Source organism: Acromyrmex echinatior, chromosome 19 (assembly GCF_024713525.1).
Source record: "Acromyrmex echinatior isolate Ae372 chromosome 19, ASM2471352v2, whole genome shotgun sequence".
In the NCBI taxonomy this organism is placed as follows: Eukaryota; Metazoa; Arthropoda; class Insecta; order Hymenoptera; family Formicidae; genus Acromyrmex; species Acromyrmex echinatior.
The window spans coordinates 7,656,047-7,669,730 of NC_141870.1; the positions used below are offsets into that span (position 1 = coordinate 7,656,047).

The 13,684-nt window shown below is 32.0% G+C and overlaps 1 protein-coding gene and 1 long non-coding RNA gene across 2 annotated transcripts; both read left to right on the forward strand.

Annotated features, from left to right (window-relative positions):
- The first annotated feature begins 1,999 nt into the window (after positions 1-1,999).
- LOC147906719 (uncharacterized) lies at positions 2,000-5,785 on the forward strand. The gene is made up of 2 exons (XM_087415976.1): positions 2,000-5,203; positions 5,560-5,785. The coding sequence occupies exons 1-2, from the start codon at positions 4,292-4,294 to the stop codon at positions 5,569-5,571; spliced, it is 924 nt and encodes a 307-aa protein (XP_087272102.1). The 5' UTR covers positions 2,000-4,291; the 3' UTR covers positions 5,572-5,785.
- A 5,680-nt stretch (positions 5,786-11,465) lies between these two features.
- Positions 11,466-13,164, forward strand: LOC147906720 (uncharacterized). The gene is made up of 2 exons (XR_015548301.1): positions 11,466-12,963; positions 13,025-13,164. It is a non-coding gene; the product is annotated as an uncharacterized LOC147906720 (long non-coding RNA).
- The last annotated feature ends 520 nt before the right edge of the window (positions 13,165-13,684 follow it).

The window sequence follows — 13,684 nt, forward strand, 5'->3', positions numbered from 1 at the left end:
AAAGCCAGATGTAATTAAGCATCCAGCCAGTTTCCTTTGTTCACTTGAATAACTGAAAGATTCTTATTTTTCATGCGGAAGGCAGATTGTCATTTGTTTTAGTAGTACCTGAAAAGTTGTCAATTTCTATTTATGTAACCCATGTTTCGTTTTAGTTTCTTTTATTCACTTGAATAACTGGAAGATTCTTAATTTTCATGCGGAAGGCAGATTGTCATTTAATCTAGTTATACTCAATGTTTATTTCATAAAGTAAGAAATTTTGATGTTGTCTCGAGCAATAACAAGATCTTTGGATTTCTGTTGTTTGTAGTAGTTTAACCCGCCGAACCTCACAACTTTGGTGTCGAACATTTTTGCAAGAGCACATAGTTTTCAAGATGTTTGGATTTCATCTTGACATGATCTTGACATTGAGGTCACGGTCAAGGTCATATACGTAAAATTTCTTCCTCTTTCCAATTGCGGTGTGAAAAAAGGGGCGTTCCATTTGAAAATTTTGACTTGACCTTGAAATGACCTTGACGGCCATGGTAACGGTCATGGTCAAGGTCACTGTTGGATGCCCCCCTCGAAACCCTACAACTTTTGTCTAAAACTTTTTCTTCTAGGATGTGTAGTTTTCGAAATATTTGGGGTGGGCAATTAAAATGGGACACCCTGTATATTGAGCGTATTTTGCAGAATATTTATTAGCGTGATAGTAGCATGATAGTAGCATTATATTTATGATAGGAAACAATGTTTCAGAAGAAAGTGGAACTATTTCAAGGGAAACGTATTTTGATCATATTGTATTTCTTCTAAGTGATGGTGTCAAAAAGATATGAAGGTCACTTCTATTTTTTTTTAATGAAATTGTATGATTCTTTTTACACAATATGATTCCTCTAATTATTCTGCATATAAAAGTATTAAGATAATGACATCAAAAAATCAATTTATGAGATATTTTATATTTTATTGTGGCATGTGTTGACATAAAATATTAAATAACTCGTAAACTATTAATTTTTTGTTAAACGTACATTAAAACTTTTACATGAATTCAATAATGAGATGAATCAATTGATGAAAAGAAAACACAGAATCACTTATTTAAAAAATTATACAAGTATATTTTGCATACATATTTTTTTTAAGCAACTATGTGTTTTCTTTCCACCAATTGATTCATTTCATTATTCTTCTTATAAAAGTAAAAAGTAAAAAGGAACTTATAAAAGACTTATTAAGATATTATACGATTATTAAAAAATTAATAGTCTACGAGTTATTTAACATTTTATGTTAATATATGCTCGAACAAGGTATAAAATATCTCGTAAACTATTGATTTCTTCATATCACGTACTTATTTTAGTACATTAAACTAACAGATGAAGAAAAAATACAGAGTATGCTATTTTAAATTTCATATTGAAATATTTTCAAAAGTACAAAGGATGCCGAGAAATGTCAGATACAAGTAAAATGGTTTCAAAAGCAACGTATTTTGAACACGTTTTTTTCTAGAAGGGAACGCCGAAGAGATAAAAGGTCACTTCCATTTTTTAAAATAAAATTTTATGAATGAATGCTGAAGAGGGTTGCGGTGGAACGAACGCTGCTGGGGCGGAGTCGCGGACCACGCCGAAGGTCGTCTCGCTTTCTCTTTCGCCCGCATTGTTTCATAATCTTCCTCGTATGGCCTGCAGTCCCCCACATCTCCCCACATCTCCCTTTATCCATCGGTTTTCCGTTTCTCTTTTCCATTTTCGGTACCGATCTTTCTTTTTCTCCGTCGCTCTCTCTATGTCGCGGATTCTCTCTTCGCATCGCGCTCGCACAGCATGTTCTTCGCCACCCTACACACCCTACGAGGTGGAAAAGAGGTAGGAAGAAGAAAGAAGAACGGCAATTGAAGGCGAGATGGGGGGGGGAGAGAGAGAGAGAGAGAGAGGAGAGTGAGGGACTCTGCCATTTTACCTACTAGATATTAGGGCGAAGGTATAGGGAGGGAAGCGAGAGAGAGCGAGAGAAAAGACAACCTACCCTGGTGTATATAAATACATAGTTCCGTATAGTTCCCGGAGAATTAAAGAATCGACTTCTCATCTGATGCCGAAACCATCCCTTTCGCTAATCGTCGACCGACGCTCCCGTAAAATACTCGTCGATTCACCATACCAATTTTTTTCTCTTTCTCTCTCTTTCACTCTCTTTCTCTCTTTTTTCTTGTCAAGTAACGATCGTTTCACATGGTAACAAAAATATTCTCCTGACAAAGTTTGATATTTAACCAAGTAATGTAGTATCAAAGGAACTAGTACGAGCTTGGAAAAAAAGAATCGCGAGTTATTGACAATATCAAAGGCCGTCAAAAAATTACGTTTCACTCTTTTTCTTTTTTTTTCTTTTTGATTTTATTGTTTGATTTTTTGGAAAAAAGTATACGTATCGCACGGGAACATTTACGATCCCATGTTATATATTAAGAAGAAGTCATTCTATCCAATCCTAATATTAAATGTTGAATAGCCACGTCCTATTTGTATTTCTCTTACTAATGCATTTTTCTTTCTGTAAGAACATTGTTTGTTTAGAGTAGAATTTCAAGATTCTTCTTTCTATAAGTTTCTATTTTTTTAAATAAATTATGGTTATCAGATGTGTTTTTAATTCCGTTTCCCGGATCCGTCAAATATTGAAGTCGTTACGGAAAGCCCTTTTCGCTGTATATATGAAGGTTCTCCATGAAGGTTTCTTTTTTTCAACGTTGTTATAAATGTCGTGTTCTTTTCCTCTTTTTTGCATGTTTACTATCGACCATCAGATTCGTGATTTCATTCTGATCAAAATGTCTTATACATCTGTATTTAAATATTCAACTGACAAAGAGAATTGCATATATACAGAGTAAAAAAATTTGTGTTAAATTTTGTACAATTTACATGTCCCAAGGGATCCACTCAAATTTTTGTGTTAATCTAATAAATATGTTAGAAAGTGATACAAATATTATGTAAAAAATGAACACAAGAAGCATAAAACTTTGACATAACATAAAAACAAATTTTATATTAAATTAACATATTTATAATGTAATATTTAACTGAAATTAGATGCTATTTTTTAGATACATTTTTAGTTTAAATGATATCTCTGGGATATTTAACATGTGCAATATATAGATTTAACAAATATTTACTGTTACAAAGAGGAAATAATACAAAAATATCTGTACCTTTTTACATATAAAATACAATGTAACTAGTACTGAACATATTTCTTCAACACAATTAACATTTATAATAATTTATTAAATCTACACACACATTTTATTCATTTAATATTAGAATTTATGTTTTAAAACTACATTATATGTTTACTTATCTATAAATTTTGTTATTTTAACAGTGGGAAATGTTAAATTTTAATTTAACACAAATTATTCAAATAACACAATCATATTATGTTAAATTAAAAACTCGGATATGTTGAAAATTCAACACTAACTTTTAATAAGGATTTGAGTGGATCGTTTCTAACAAAAACACAAAATGTTTTTTGCTGTTTAAAATTAAATACAATGTAATAGGCTCCAACGAAATTCAAATAATCAAATTGCCAAAAAGGCAGGAACTTGTTGTTACTGTATCATATTTATATGTTTATTGTAGACTAACAATTGCATACATGCAGACGTTTCGATCATCGTTTTTCATCAGGTCCTCTTCAGTGTAATAAAATTAACGCTACTATTTTATATTACAAAATCTTCGTAAATTCGTGATCATATCGAGATTCCTATATATTTTGAACATTAATTATCATAAATGAATTTATCCATAATGCCCTGCGGTGTATATTGTGAGAGGTTGTTTTTATTATTTACATGTAAGATTTTTATATTAATAGGTGTAGACAAGCAGACATAAAATTCACTAGGATTCAGAGACCAATAGGAAACGATCTTAAGGATAGGTAGATGGCAGTACGAGATCGTGACTCGATATTCTATGTTGGCAACTCTGGACACGCCTTACTATATATATATTCCTTGTATTTACACACGAGAGCGTTGTATCGTACATCCAAAGCCATTAAAGAGTTTACTATATTAAGTGGTTAATTAAAAGACAATTATTTATCGATAGCCTCCTATCCTCACAAATTGGTAGCAGAGCGTGGTTCGCTTAGTGTATCCGTGGTTGGCTTAGTGTATCCGTGGTTTGGCTTAGTGTATCCGTGTGAGGCTATCGAATATCGTGAGAGTTTGCTTGAGCATAAAAAAGACGCATTTTTCAATATGGCTGAAAATTGGAACTTGAGTTGTGTGGAACCGCTTGACGACACAAATTATTTCCTGTGGAGCGAAAAAATAGAAGGAATCTTAAGGGCAAAGAAACTTTGGAAAAAAGTAATTAATGTGGAGCCAACAGACAAACCAGAAGAAGATGATGAAAGATATGCGGAAAAATTTAAGCTATGGAATGAATGGGACGATGATAACTACGCCGCACGTACAGTCATGATAAACACGATGAGTAAAGCTCAATTATTGAAGTACAGTCACGAAAAGGATGCAAATAAATTATGGAATCTAATTAAAAACAATATGGCAGCGGAAACTGAGCAGTTGAAGGCGAGATCATTAAGTGAATTGTCAAATCTAAAAATGAATAAGGACGAAAGTGTAGATGCGTACGTTAATAGAGCGGAGGCTTTGAGAAACCAATGCAGACAACTCGGTAAAAACATAGAGGATTACGAATTGAGGATGTATATTATACGAGGACTAAAATCTGAATTCGATCAGAATGTACGAGTGTTTGAAACACAGAGAGAGCTAACCATAAATGACATAAGATATGCGTTAAAACAAGAGGAAATACGAAGAGACAAACATAAAGATGAAAAAACATCGAAAGAAGAATATGTAAGAAAAGTCAGAGATAAATCAAGAAATAACTATACATGCTACAATTGCGGAATGAGTGGTCACAAATCAAGCGAATGTCGTAACAGGAAGAAGTGCTTTAATTGCCAGGGATACAATCACATCGCGTTTGATCGCAGAGAACAGAAGAGAAACGTTTCACGTGGAAGAGGATTTAAAGGAATCTCAAGAGGAAGAGGAAGAGGACGTAGTCAAGGATATAATAAAAGTACATTAAAAACTACAGATGAAGCGGTATTAACTGTAAGAGATCGATCACACGTGAGTACAACAAAAATAAATAAAGAGCCTGAGCATGAAATAAAAAAAAAGGGGACAGAAGGTTATATATGGCTATTAGATTCAGGTGCAACAAGTCATATGGTAAGCAATAAAGTCGTATTAGATAATATAGAGGACGATACAAGAGACGTTACCTTGGCTGACAAAGAAGGAAAAAAACTAACCTCAGATGGTCGAGGTGAAATAGTAATAAAACAGAATTTTAATAAAGATAGGATACGGTTAAAAAATGTATTATGTGTACCAGACATTAATATAAATTTATTATCGGTAGCAAAAATCACCGATCATGGTTACAAAGTAGAATTTGATAAATATGGAGCCATTGTTTACAGGAACAAGGATGAGATAAAAATGACAGCCGTCAGGGAGGAGAATGCGTACTATGTCAAATCGTCTGTGATAAAAAATGAAACAGCAGCGAGAACTGAAGAAATGGACATTTGGCATAAGAGATTCGGACACACAAGCAAGAAGATCATCGAAGAAAAGAAGATCTAGTGACAGGATTAAAAGAAACAGACAAGGAGATAAGTCAATGTGAGACATGCGTGGAAGGAAAAATGTGCCGTAAAGCGCATCCCAGATTAACACGTAGAAAAACCAACAAAATAATGGAACTATGGCATATAGATCTAGTAGGTCCCATAAATCCGTCGTCATATGGCGGTAAGAGATACATATTTACCATTATCGACGACTATTCGAGAGTAATATTTATCGATTTTTTAAAGGAAAAAAATGAAGCTGGTGAAAAATTAAAGAAGCTAATTTTACTGAAAGAGAATCAAACTGGAATGAAGTTAAAGGCTATCAGATCTGATAATGGAGGAGAATTCGTAGGAAAGAACAAGAGTGATTCAGCCAGAAAGGAATAAAACACGAATTAAGCCCGGCAAGAACACCCCAGTGTAATGGTGTGATAGAAAGAGCTAACAAGTCAATAATAGAAATGACAAGAACAATGATGACAGACTCACAAATGCCGCTAGTTTTTTGGGCTGAAGCAGCGTGTACAGCAGTGCATATAAAAAATAGAAGCAAGACATCAGTGCATGGGAAGACACCCTATGAAATTTGGAATGGTAGGAGACCGAATGTAAAATATATGAGGAGATTCGGATGCGTAGCATATTTATTAAACAAGGAACCACAAAGAAAGAAGTTTGATCCCAAAGCTATTAAAGGAATATTTATTGGATATGCAATGAACAATACGTACAGAATATACATTCCCGAAAATGGAAAAGTAAAAGCTGATTGTGATGTAAGGTTTGATGAAACTAGGAACGGATGTGAGTTATTAAATACTGAAAATTCTAAAGAAATTAAGAAAGAAGAATTAATAGTTATAGGATTAGAGTACAAAGATGAAAAAGAAACTAGAGAAGAAGAAGGGATCGAAGAAAATGAAGAAAATGCAAGAACAGAAGATGAAAGCAGTGAATATGAAGACGCAGTTGTAGGAGACTCTTCAGAAAATGAGAGCGATGACATCACATCAGAGAATGAAGATATGGAAACAGAAATATAACAGATGGAAAAGAAAAATAGAGGAAGACCAAAAGGGACTACAAAAGAAATGATAGAAGCTCGAAAACAACAAATAAGAGAGGAACAAAGGGAAGAAGGGGAATACAGAAATCTTAGAAGGTCTGAGAGAATCAAAGGGCAGCAGATGGCATTGATGACAATGGAGAATGAAGTACCGAAGAATATTCAAGAAGCGAAACAATCAAGTGAATGGGTACATTGGAAACAGGCAATATTTGAAGAATTAAAATCAATGGAAAAACATGAAGTATGGAACACTGTAACTAGACCTAAAAATAAGAAAGTGATCAAGAGCAAATGGGTATTCAACATCAAGGAAGATCCAAATGGACAGCGACGATATAAAGCGCGATTGGTGGCCCAAGGGTGCGGACAACGTCCTGGAGTGGATTATGATGAGACGTTCGCTCCTGTGGTAAAAACTGAAACAATGAGATTGCTATTCAGTATATCTGCCCAAAAACAGAGAAAAATGAAGACTTACGATGTAAAGACCGCATATTTACACGGGAAGTTAAAGGAAAAGATTTACATGGAACTGACCAGATGGGATCCAAGAAAATCACGAAAAAGTGTGTAAATTAAAAAGAAGCATTTATGGTCTCAAACAGGCCGGAAAATGTTGGAACGAATTTCTAACAGAGATTATGATTAAATGCGGAATGAAATATTCTAAAGAAGATCCGTGTTTATTCTATGCAATAGAAAAAAATAGATTCGTATATTGCGGTATTCACGTTGATGATATGATAACAGTATCGCGATAATGAATTCGAAAGAGGATTCATGAAAAAGATTGAACAGTATATGGAAATTAAAGATCTCGGAGAAGCAAAAACTGTACTCGGAATGGAAGTGACCCAAGAAGAAGGCAAGCTGTATGTAGATCAGAAGAATTATATAAAAAGATTACTTGAATTATACGGGATGGAAGAATGTAACATCGTAAGATCTCCAATGGATTTAAACGTAAAAATGCAAGAGTACAAAGAGAGCGAAAGAGTTGACGTCCGAATTTATCAAGAATTAATGGGACGACTGATGTATTTAAGCGTCCATACCAGACCAGATCTGTCTTTCGCATTAAGTTGCTTATCACAATTCAATACTGACCCAAGAGCAATACACATGACAGAACTGAAGAGGATCCTTCGATATTTGAAAGGAACTATCAATTATCAACTACAGTTTGGGAAGCAAGGAAAAATTAAAAAATTAGAATGCGAAACCGATGCGTCGTGGGACAGAACAGAAGATGCCAAATCGTTCAATGGAATCTTACTTTATTGGAATCGAGATTTAGTACATTGGAGATGCAGGAAACAAAAGAGAGTTGCATTATCTTCCACAGAAAGTGAATTAGAGGCAATGTTAGAAGGAGTAAACGAGCTTACATGGACTGCCAAACTATTGCAAGAGATTGGATTATCGAATGAGATAAAGTGTAAACTGAAATGCGACAATTTGAACGCCGTTAGACTAGCTAATGGTGGAAATTTTAAAACAAAATCTAAACTAATGAATAGAAGATGCCATTACATCCGAGAGACAGTGAAAGAACAGAACATTCTCGTTAGACATGAGCCAAAAGATAACATGAGAGCAGATTGTTTGACTAAACCTTTAAGTGGCCCCACTTTACTGAAAAATGTAAAGAGATTTATGTCAACCATGGATCAATAAAACCAAGGCGGCTGATTGTGAGAGGTTGTTTTTATTATTTACATGTAAGATTTTTATGTTAATAGGTGTAGATAAGCAGACATAAAATTCACTAGGATTCAGAGACCAATAGGAAACGATCTTAAGGATAGGTAGATGGCAGTACGAGATCGTGACTCGATATTCTATGTTGGCAACTCTGGACACGCCTTACTATATATATATTCCTTGTATTTACACACGAGAGCGTTGTATCGTACATCCAAAGCCATTAAAGAGTTTACTATATTAAGTGGTTAATTAAAAGACAATTATTTATCGATAGCCTCCTATCCTCACATATATTAAGTGTATGTCAGTGTAGTATTAAACATGAAATATCGAATACAACAACTGAACGTCCCTGAACTTCTAATCTCTTGTAATATATGCTATGAATTGAATTTTTTATTTATTGCTCCATTAGAAGTAGAAACATATAAATCTTAGTGTCTTAGATGATTCACTCAATTTATTATAATATTAAGAATTCACAGAGATAAAAATCCCTCTTAATCGATTGTTAACAGTAATGGCAACACATATATACACAATATCTTGAAAAGATCAAACATGTTTTTAATGATAGATGTTTTAGTTGATTTGTAGATATCTCTTTCATTCTTAGAGACAGATGTTGCCGTTTCGAGATGTAAAAGTCGTACAAGATTACATTACGTTCTGATTTTAAAGATTGATGTTTCTTCTATAAACGCAAATTATGTAAAAATCTCTCCCCTCCAAAATAATCCGACATAGTAAAGGTAATCGGAAAATCTGAAGAAATTTTTACAAATTAGGAACTTATATAAAAAATATACAAATTCTTTACACGCCTTTAAATATGAATGTCATAAGTTTATATTGTTAGAAAGGCACATATATTTTCATTAAGCCATTTATAACAATTTAATTTAACACATATAAAAAATAAGAGCATAAAAAACCACAGCACAAGTTATAGTTTGTGATATTTAATTATTATTACATTCATTAAAACATTAAACGTTTCGGCCACAATCTGGCCATCTTCAGTAATTCAATAATATTCTTAAAACGCAGAGTTACATCTAGTTGACATTAAATTCAACAGTCGAGAGTTGTAATTAAATAAACATGTTCTTTTGTATGTGAAGATGCTTCATGCAGTAATGTTACACGGTCAATTGTCATATCAAGAAAAGTGTAGAACAAGAATTTCCTGATTCTAAATGAAATTATATATATTAAAATCTCCTAGTCAGAATATAAAGAAAAAGAATCATTACCTGTTTTACAGCAAAAAAACCAAACGATGAATCTCGAATATTTCTTTTACACAGTTAGAATTTTGTCGTGACATTATGTGTTGTTATTTGTCCTATCATATATTTTACCACTATTTATATATCTGAGTCAAAATTTTTAGAAAGTTCTAGAATTGTTTATTAACAGAAAGAGACATCCTATTTTTTAGAAGAGGAAAATAAACCTCAGGCAAACCTTCCGTGTCACTTTGCTTATTGATACCACTTGATTGTTTTTTTATATGTATCATTTCCGAAATTCTTCTTTTCGCTAAAGATTGTTCTCTATCTAAAATTCTTATATTATCCCAATCTAATTCATGCATCTCATTCATACGGTGGCGTGAGACCACAGAAATTTCGGAAGAAGATTTTCTTATATCAGCCTTATGTTCTTTAATCCGAGTTTTTAATTTCCTTTTGGTTTGGCCAACATAAGAAGATTCACAGTTTAAGCAATTAATTTTATAAACTACTCCGCATTGGTCATCCTTAGGCAAAGCATCCTTTCCTGTCTTAATAAATGTATTCAATTTATTCATTGGTTTATAAGCTATATTAAAACCGTACATATGTGAAAGTTTTTAAAATTTTTCCGAAACTTTGCCCAAATATGGTAACGTGAAAAATTTTTAGAAGTAACCTTAGAGTCACATTCATTATTAATTTCTTTAAGATTTTTATCTAAATTAGTTCTTTTTTCCAACGTTTTAATTCTATTATTTATTGTAGAAAATATAAACTTTAAAGGATAACCATTACTCAGAAACGTGTGAATTAATTCAGAGATGTTTTTTTCATGAAATATAGGATGGGATAAGAATAGAATTCTATCAAATTGCCCAATAATAACTCCCCTTTTATGTTCTAACGGATGATTCGAAAAATAATTCAGATATCTCCCAGAATTGGTAGGTTTTTTATAAATATCGAAGAAGATATTTCCTTCCTGTCTCATTAATTTAACATCTAGGAAATGTATGCCGTTATCATCGCCAAAGTCCACAGTAAATTTAAGCCTTTCGTGATATGAGTTAAACAATTCTAGAACTCCTTCAACTTTTTCTTTGTGTATAGCTAATAAAATATCGTCCACATAACGAAAATAAAACGATAAACTAATGTTATTCTTGGTAATGATTTCTTGTTCAAAATCTTGTAAAACAATGTTCGCCAGTATGGAGGACAAAGGAGAACCCATTGGCATGCCAAAAATCTGTTTAAATATTTTATTATCAAAACTAAAAAATGTAGAATTAATTATAATCATAATAGCTTTGATAAATTCATGTAAAGGAATCGAAGTCTTATTCTCCATAAGATTCCACCTGCGTTCAATGCTTTTTGATACTAATTCGGTCGGAATATTCGTGTACATGGAGACCACGTCAAATGATATAATACTAAAATTTGTATCAATTGCTTTTCCATTGAGTTTATTTACTAAATCAAAGCTGTTTTTAACGAAACTGAAATTATTTATATTATTATTGTCAATGATTTCCTTTAAGAAAGTCGCCAGTGGATAAAAAGCACTATTAATGCAACTGACAATCAATCTCAAAGGGTGACCTTCTTTGTGAATTTTTGGCAAACCGTAAGATCTCGGAAGTTCGCCGTCCGAAACGTACAATTTTTTATATAAATTAGAATCAATGTACCCCTTATTTTTCCAATCAGTCATTGACAATAATAATATAAATAATTTCAGTTTCGTTAAAAACAGCTTTGATTTAGTAAATAAACTCAATGGAAAAGCAATTGATACAAATTTTAGTATTATATCATTTGACGTGGTCTCCATGTACACGAATATTCCGACCGAATTAGTATCAAAAAGCATTGAACGCAGGTGGAATCTTATGGAGAATAAGACTTCGATTCCTTTACATGAATTTATCAAAGCTATTATGATTATAATTAATTCTACATTTTTTAGTTTTGATAATAAAATATTTAAACAGATTTTTGGCATGCCAATGGGTTCTCCTTTGTCCTCCATACTGGCGAACATTGTTTTACAAGATTTTGAACAAGAAATCATTACCAAGAATAACATTAGTTTATCGTTTTATTTTCGTTATGTGGACGATATTTTATTAGCTATACACAAAGAAAAAGTTGAAGGAGTTCTAGAATTGTTTAACTCATATCACGAAAGGCTTAAATTTACTGTGGACTTTGGCGATGATAACGGCATACATTTCCTAGATGTTAAATTAATGAGACAGGAAGGAAATATCTTCTTCGATATTTATAAAAAACCTACCAATTCTGGGAGATATCTGAATTATTTTTCGAATCATCCGTTAGAACATAAAAGGGGAGTTATTATTGGGCAATTTGATAGAATTCTATTCTTATCCCATCCTATATTTCATGAAAAAAACATCTCTGAATTAATTCACACGTTTCTGAGTAATGATTATCCTTTAAAGTTTATATTTTCTACAATAAATAATAGAATTAAAACGTTGGAAAAAAGAACTAATTTAGATAAAAATCTTAAAGAAATTAATAATGAATGTGACTCTAAGGTTACTTCTAAAAAATTTTTCACGTTACCATATTTGGGCAAAGTTTCGGAAAAATTTTAAAAACTTTCACATATGTACGGTTTTAATATAGCTTATAAACCAATGAATAAATTGAATACATTTATTAAGACAGGAAAGGATGCTTTGCCTAAGGATGACCAATGCGGAGTAGTTTATAAAATTAATTGCTTAAACTGTGAATCTTCTTATGTTGGCCAAACCAAAAGGAAATTAAAAACTCGGATTAAAGAACATAAGGCTGATATAAGAAAATCTTCTTCCGAAATTTCTGTGGTCTCACGCCACCGTATGAATGAGATGCATGAATTAGATTGGGATAATATAAGAATTTTAGATAGAGAACAATCTTTAGCGAAAAGAAGAATTTCGGAAATGATACATATAAAAAAACAATCAAGTGGTATCAATAAGCAAAGTGACACGGAAGGTTTGCCTGAGGTTTATTTTCCTCTTCTAAAAAATAGGATGTCTCTTTCTGTTAATAAACAATTCTAGAACTTTCTAAAATTTTGACTCAGATATATAAATAGTGGTAAAATATATGATAGGACAAATAACAACACATAATGTCACGACAAAATTCTAACTGTGTAAAAGAAATATTCGAGATTCATCGTTTGGTTTTTTTGCTGTAAAACAGGTAATGATTCTTTTTCTTTATATTCTGACTAGGAGATTTTAATATATATAATTTCATTTAGAATCAGGAAATTCTTGTTCTACACTTTTCTTGATATGACAATTGACCGTGTAACATTACTGCATGAAGCATCTTCACATACAAAAGAACATGTTTATTTAATTACAACTCTCGACTGTTGAATTTAATGTCAACTAGATGTAACTCTGCGTTTTAAGAATATTATTGAATTACTGAAGATGGCCAGATTGTGGCCGAAACGTTTAATGTTTTAATGAATGTAATAATAATTAAATATCACAAACTATAACTTGTGCTGTGGTTTTTTATGCTCTTATTTTTTATATGTGTTAATATTATAACCACGTTAGTTTTAAGATAAATTTAATTTAAATTAAGTGTTTATTTATCTAGCAACTTTGAAAAGAAAAAAATGATAATTTCTTGAGACTATTAGAATCTCTGGCTATAAACGACTACGCGGTTTTATTTTAATAAGAAAAAAACATATACTTCAGAAATGAATAAATTTAAATGAATAAGAACTGCAAAAATTTGTAATTTTTATTTACAATTCTAACTTTAGACTCATAATTAATAATTTTAAAACTTTTAAATATCAACTTGTACGTATTTAAAAAAAAACTGATAAAAATCTGTAAACTTTCAAGAATGGTCACTTCTATTGTCAATATTCAGAATTTTCTTGACTGCAGAATCT

Bases quoted from the DNA above. Each gene is read 5' to 3' on its own strand.
- LOC147906719 (XM_087415976.1), top strand. From the start codon at position 4,292: ATGGCTGAAAATTGGAACTTGAGTTGTGTGGAACCGCTTGACGACACA.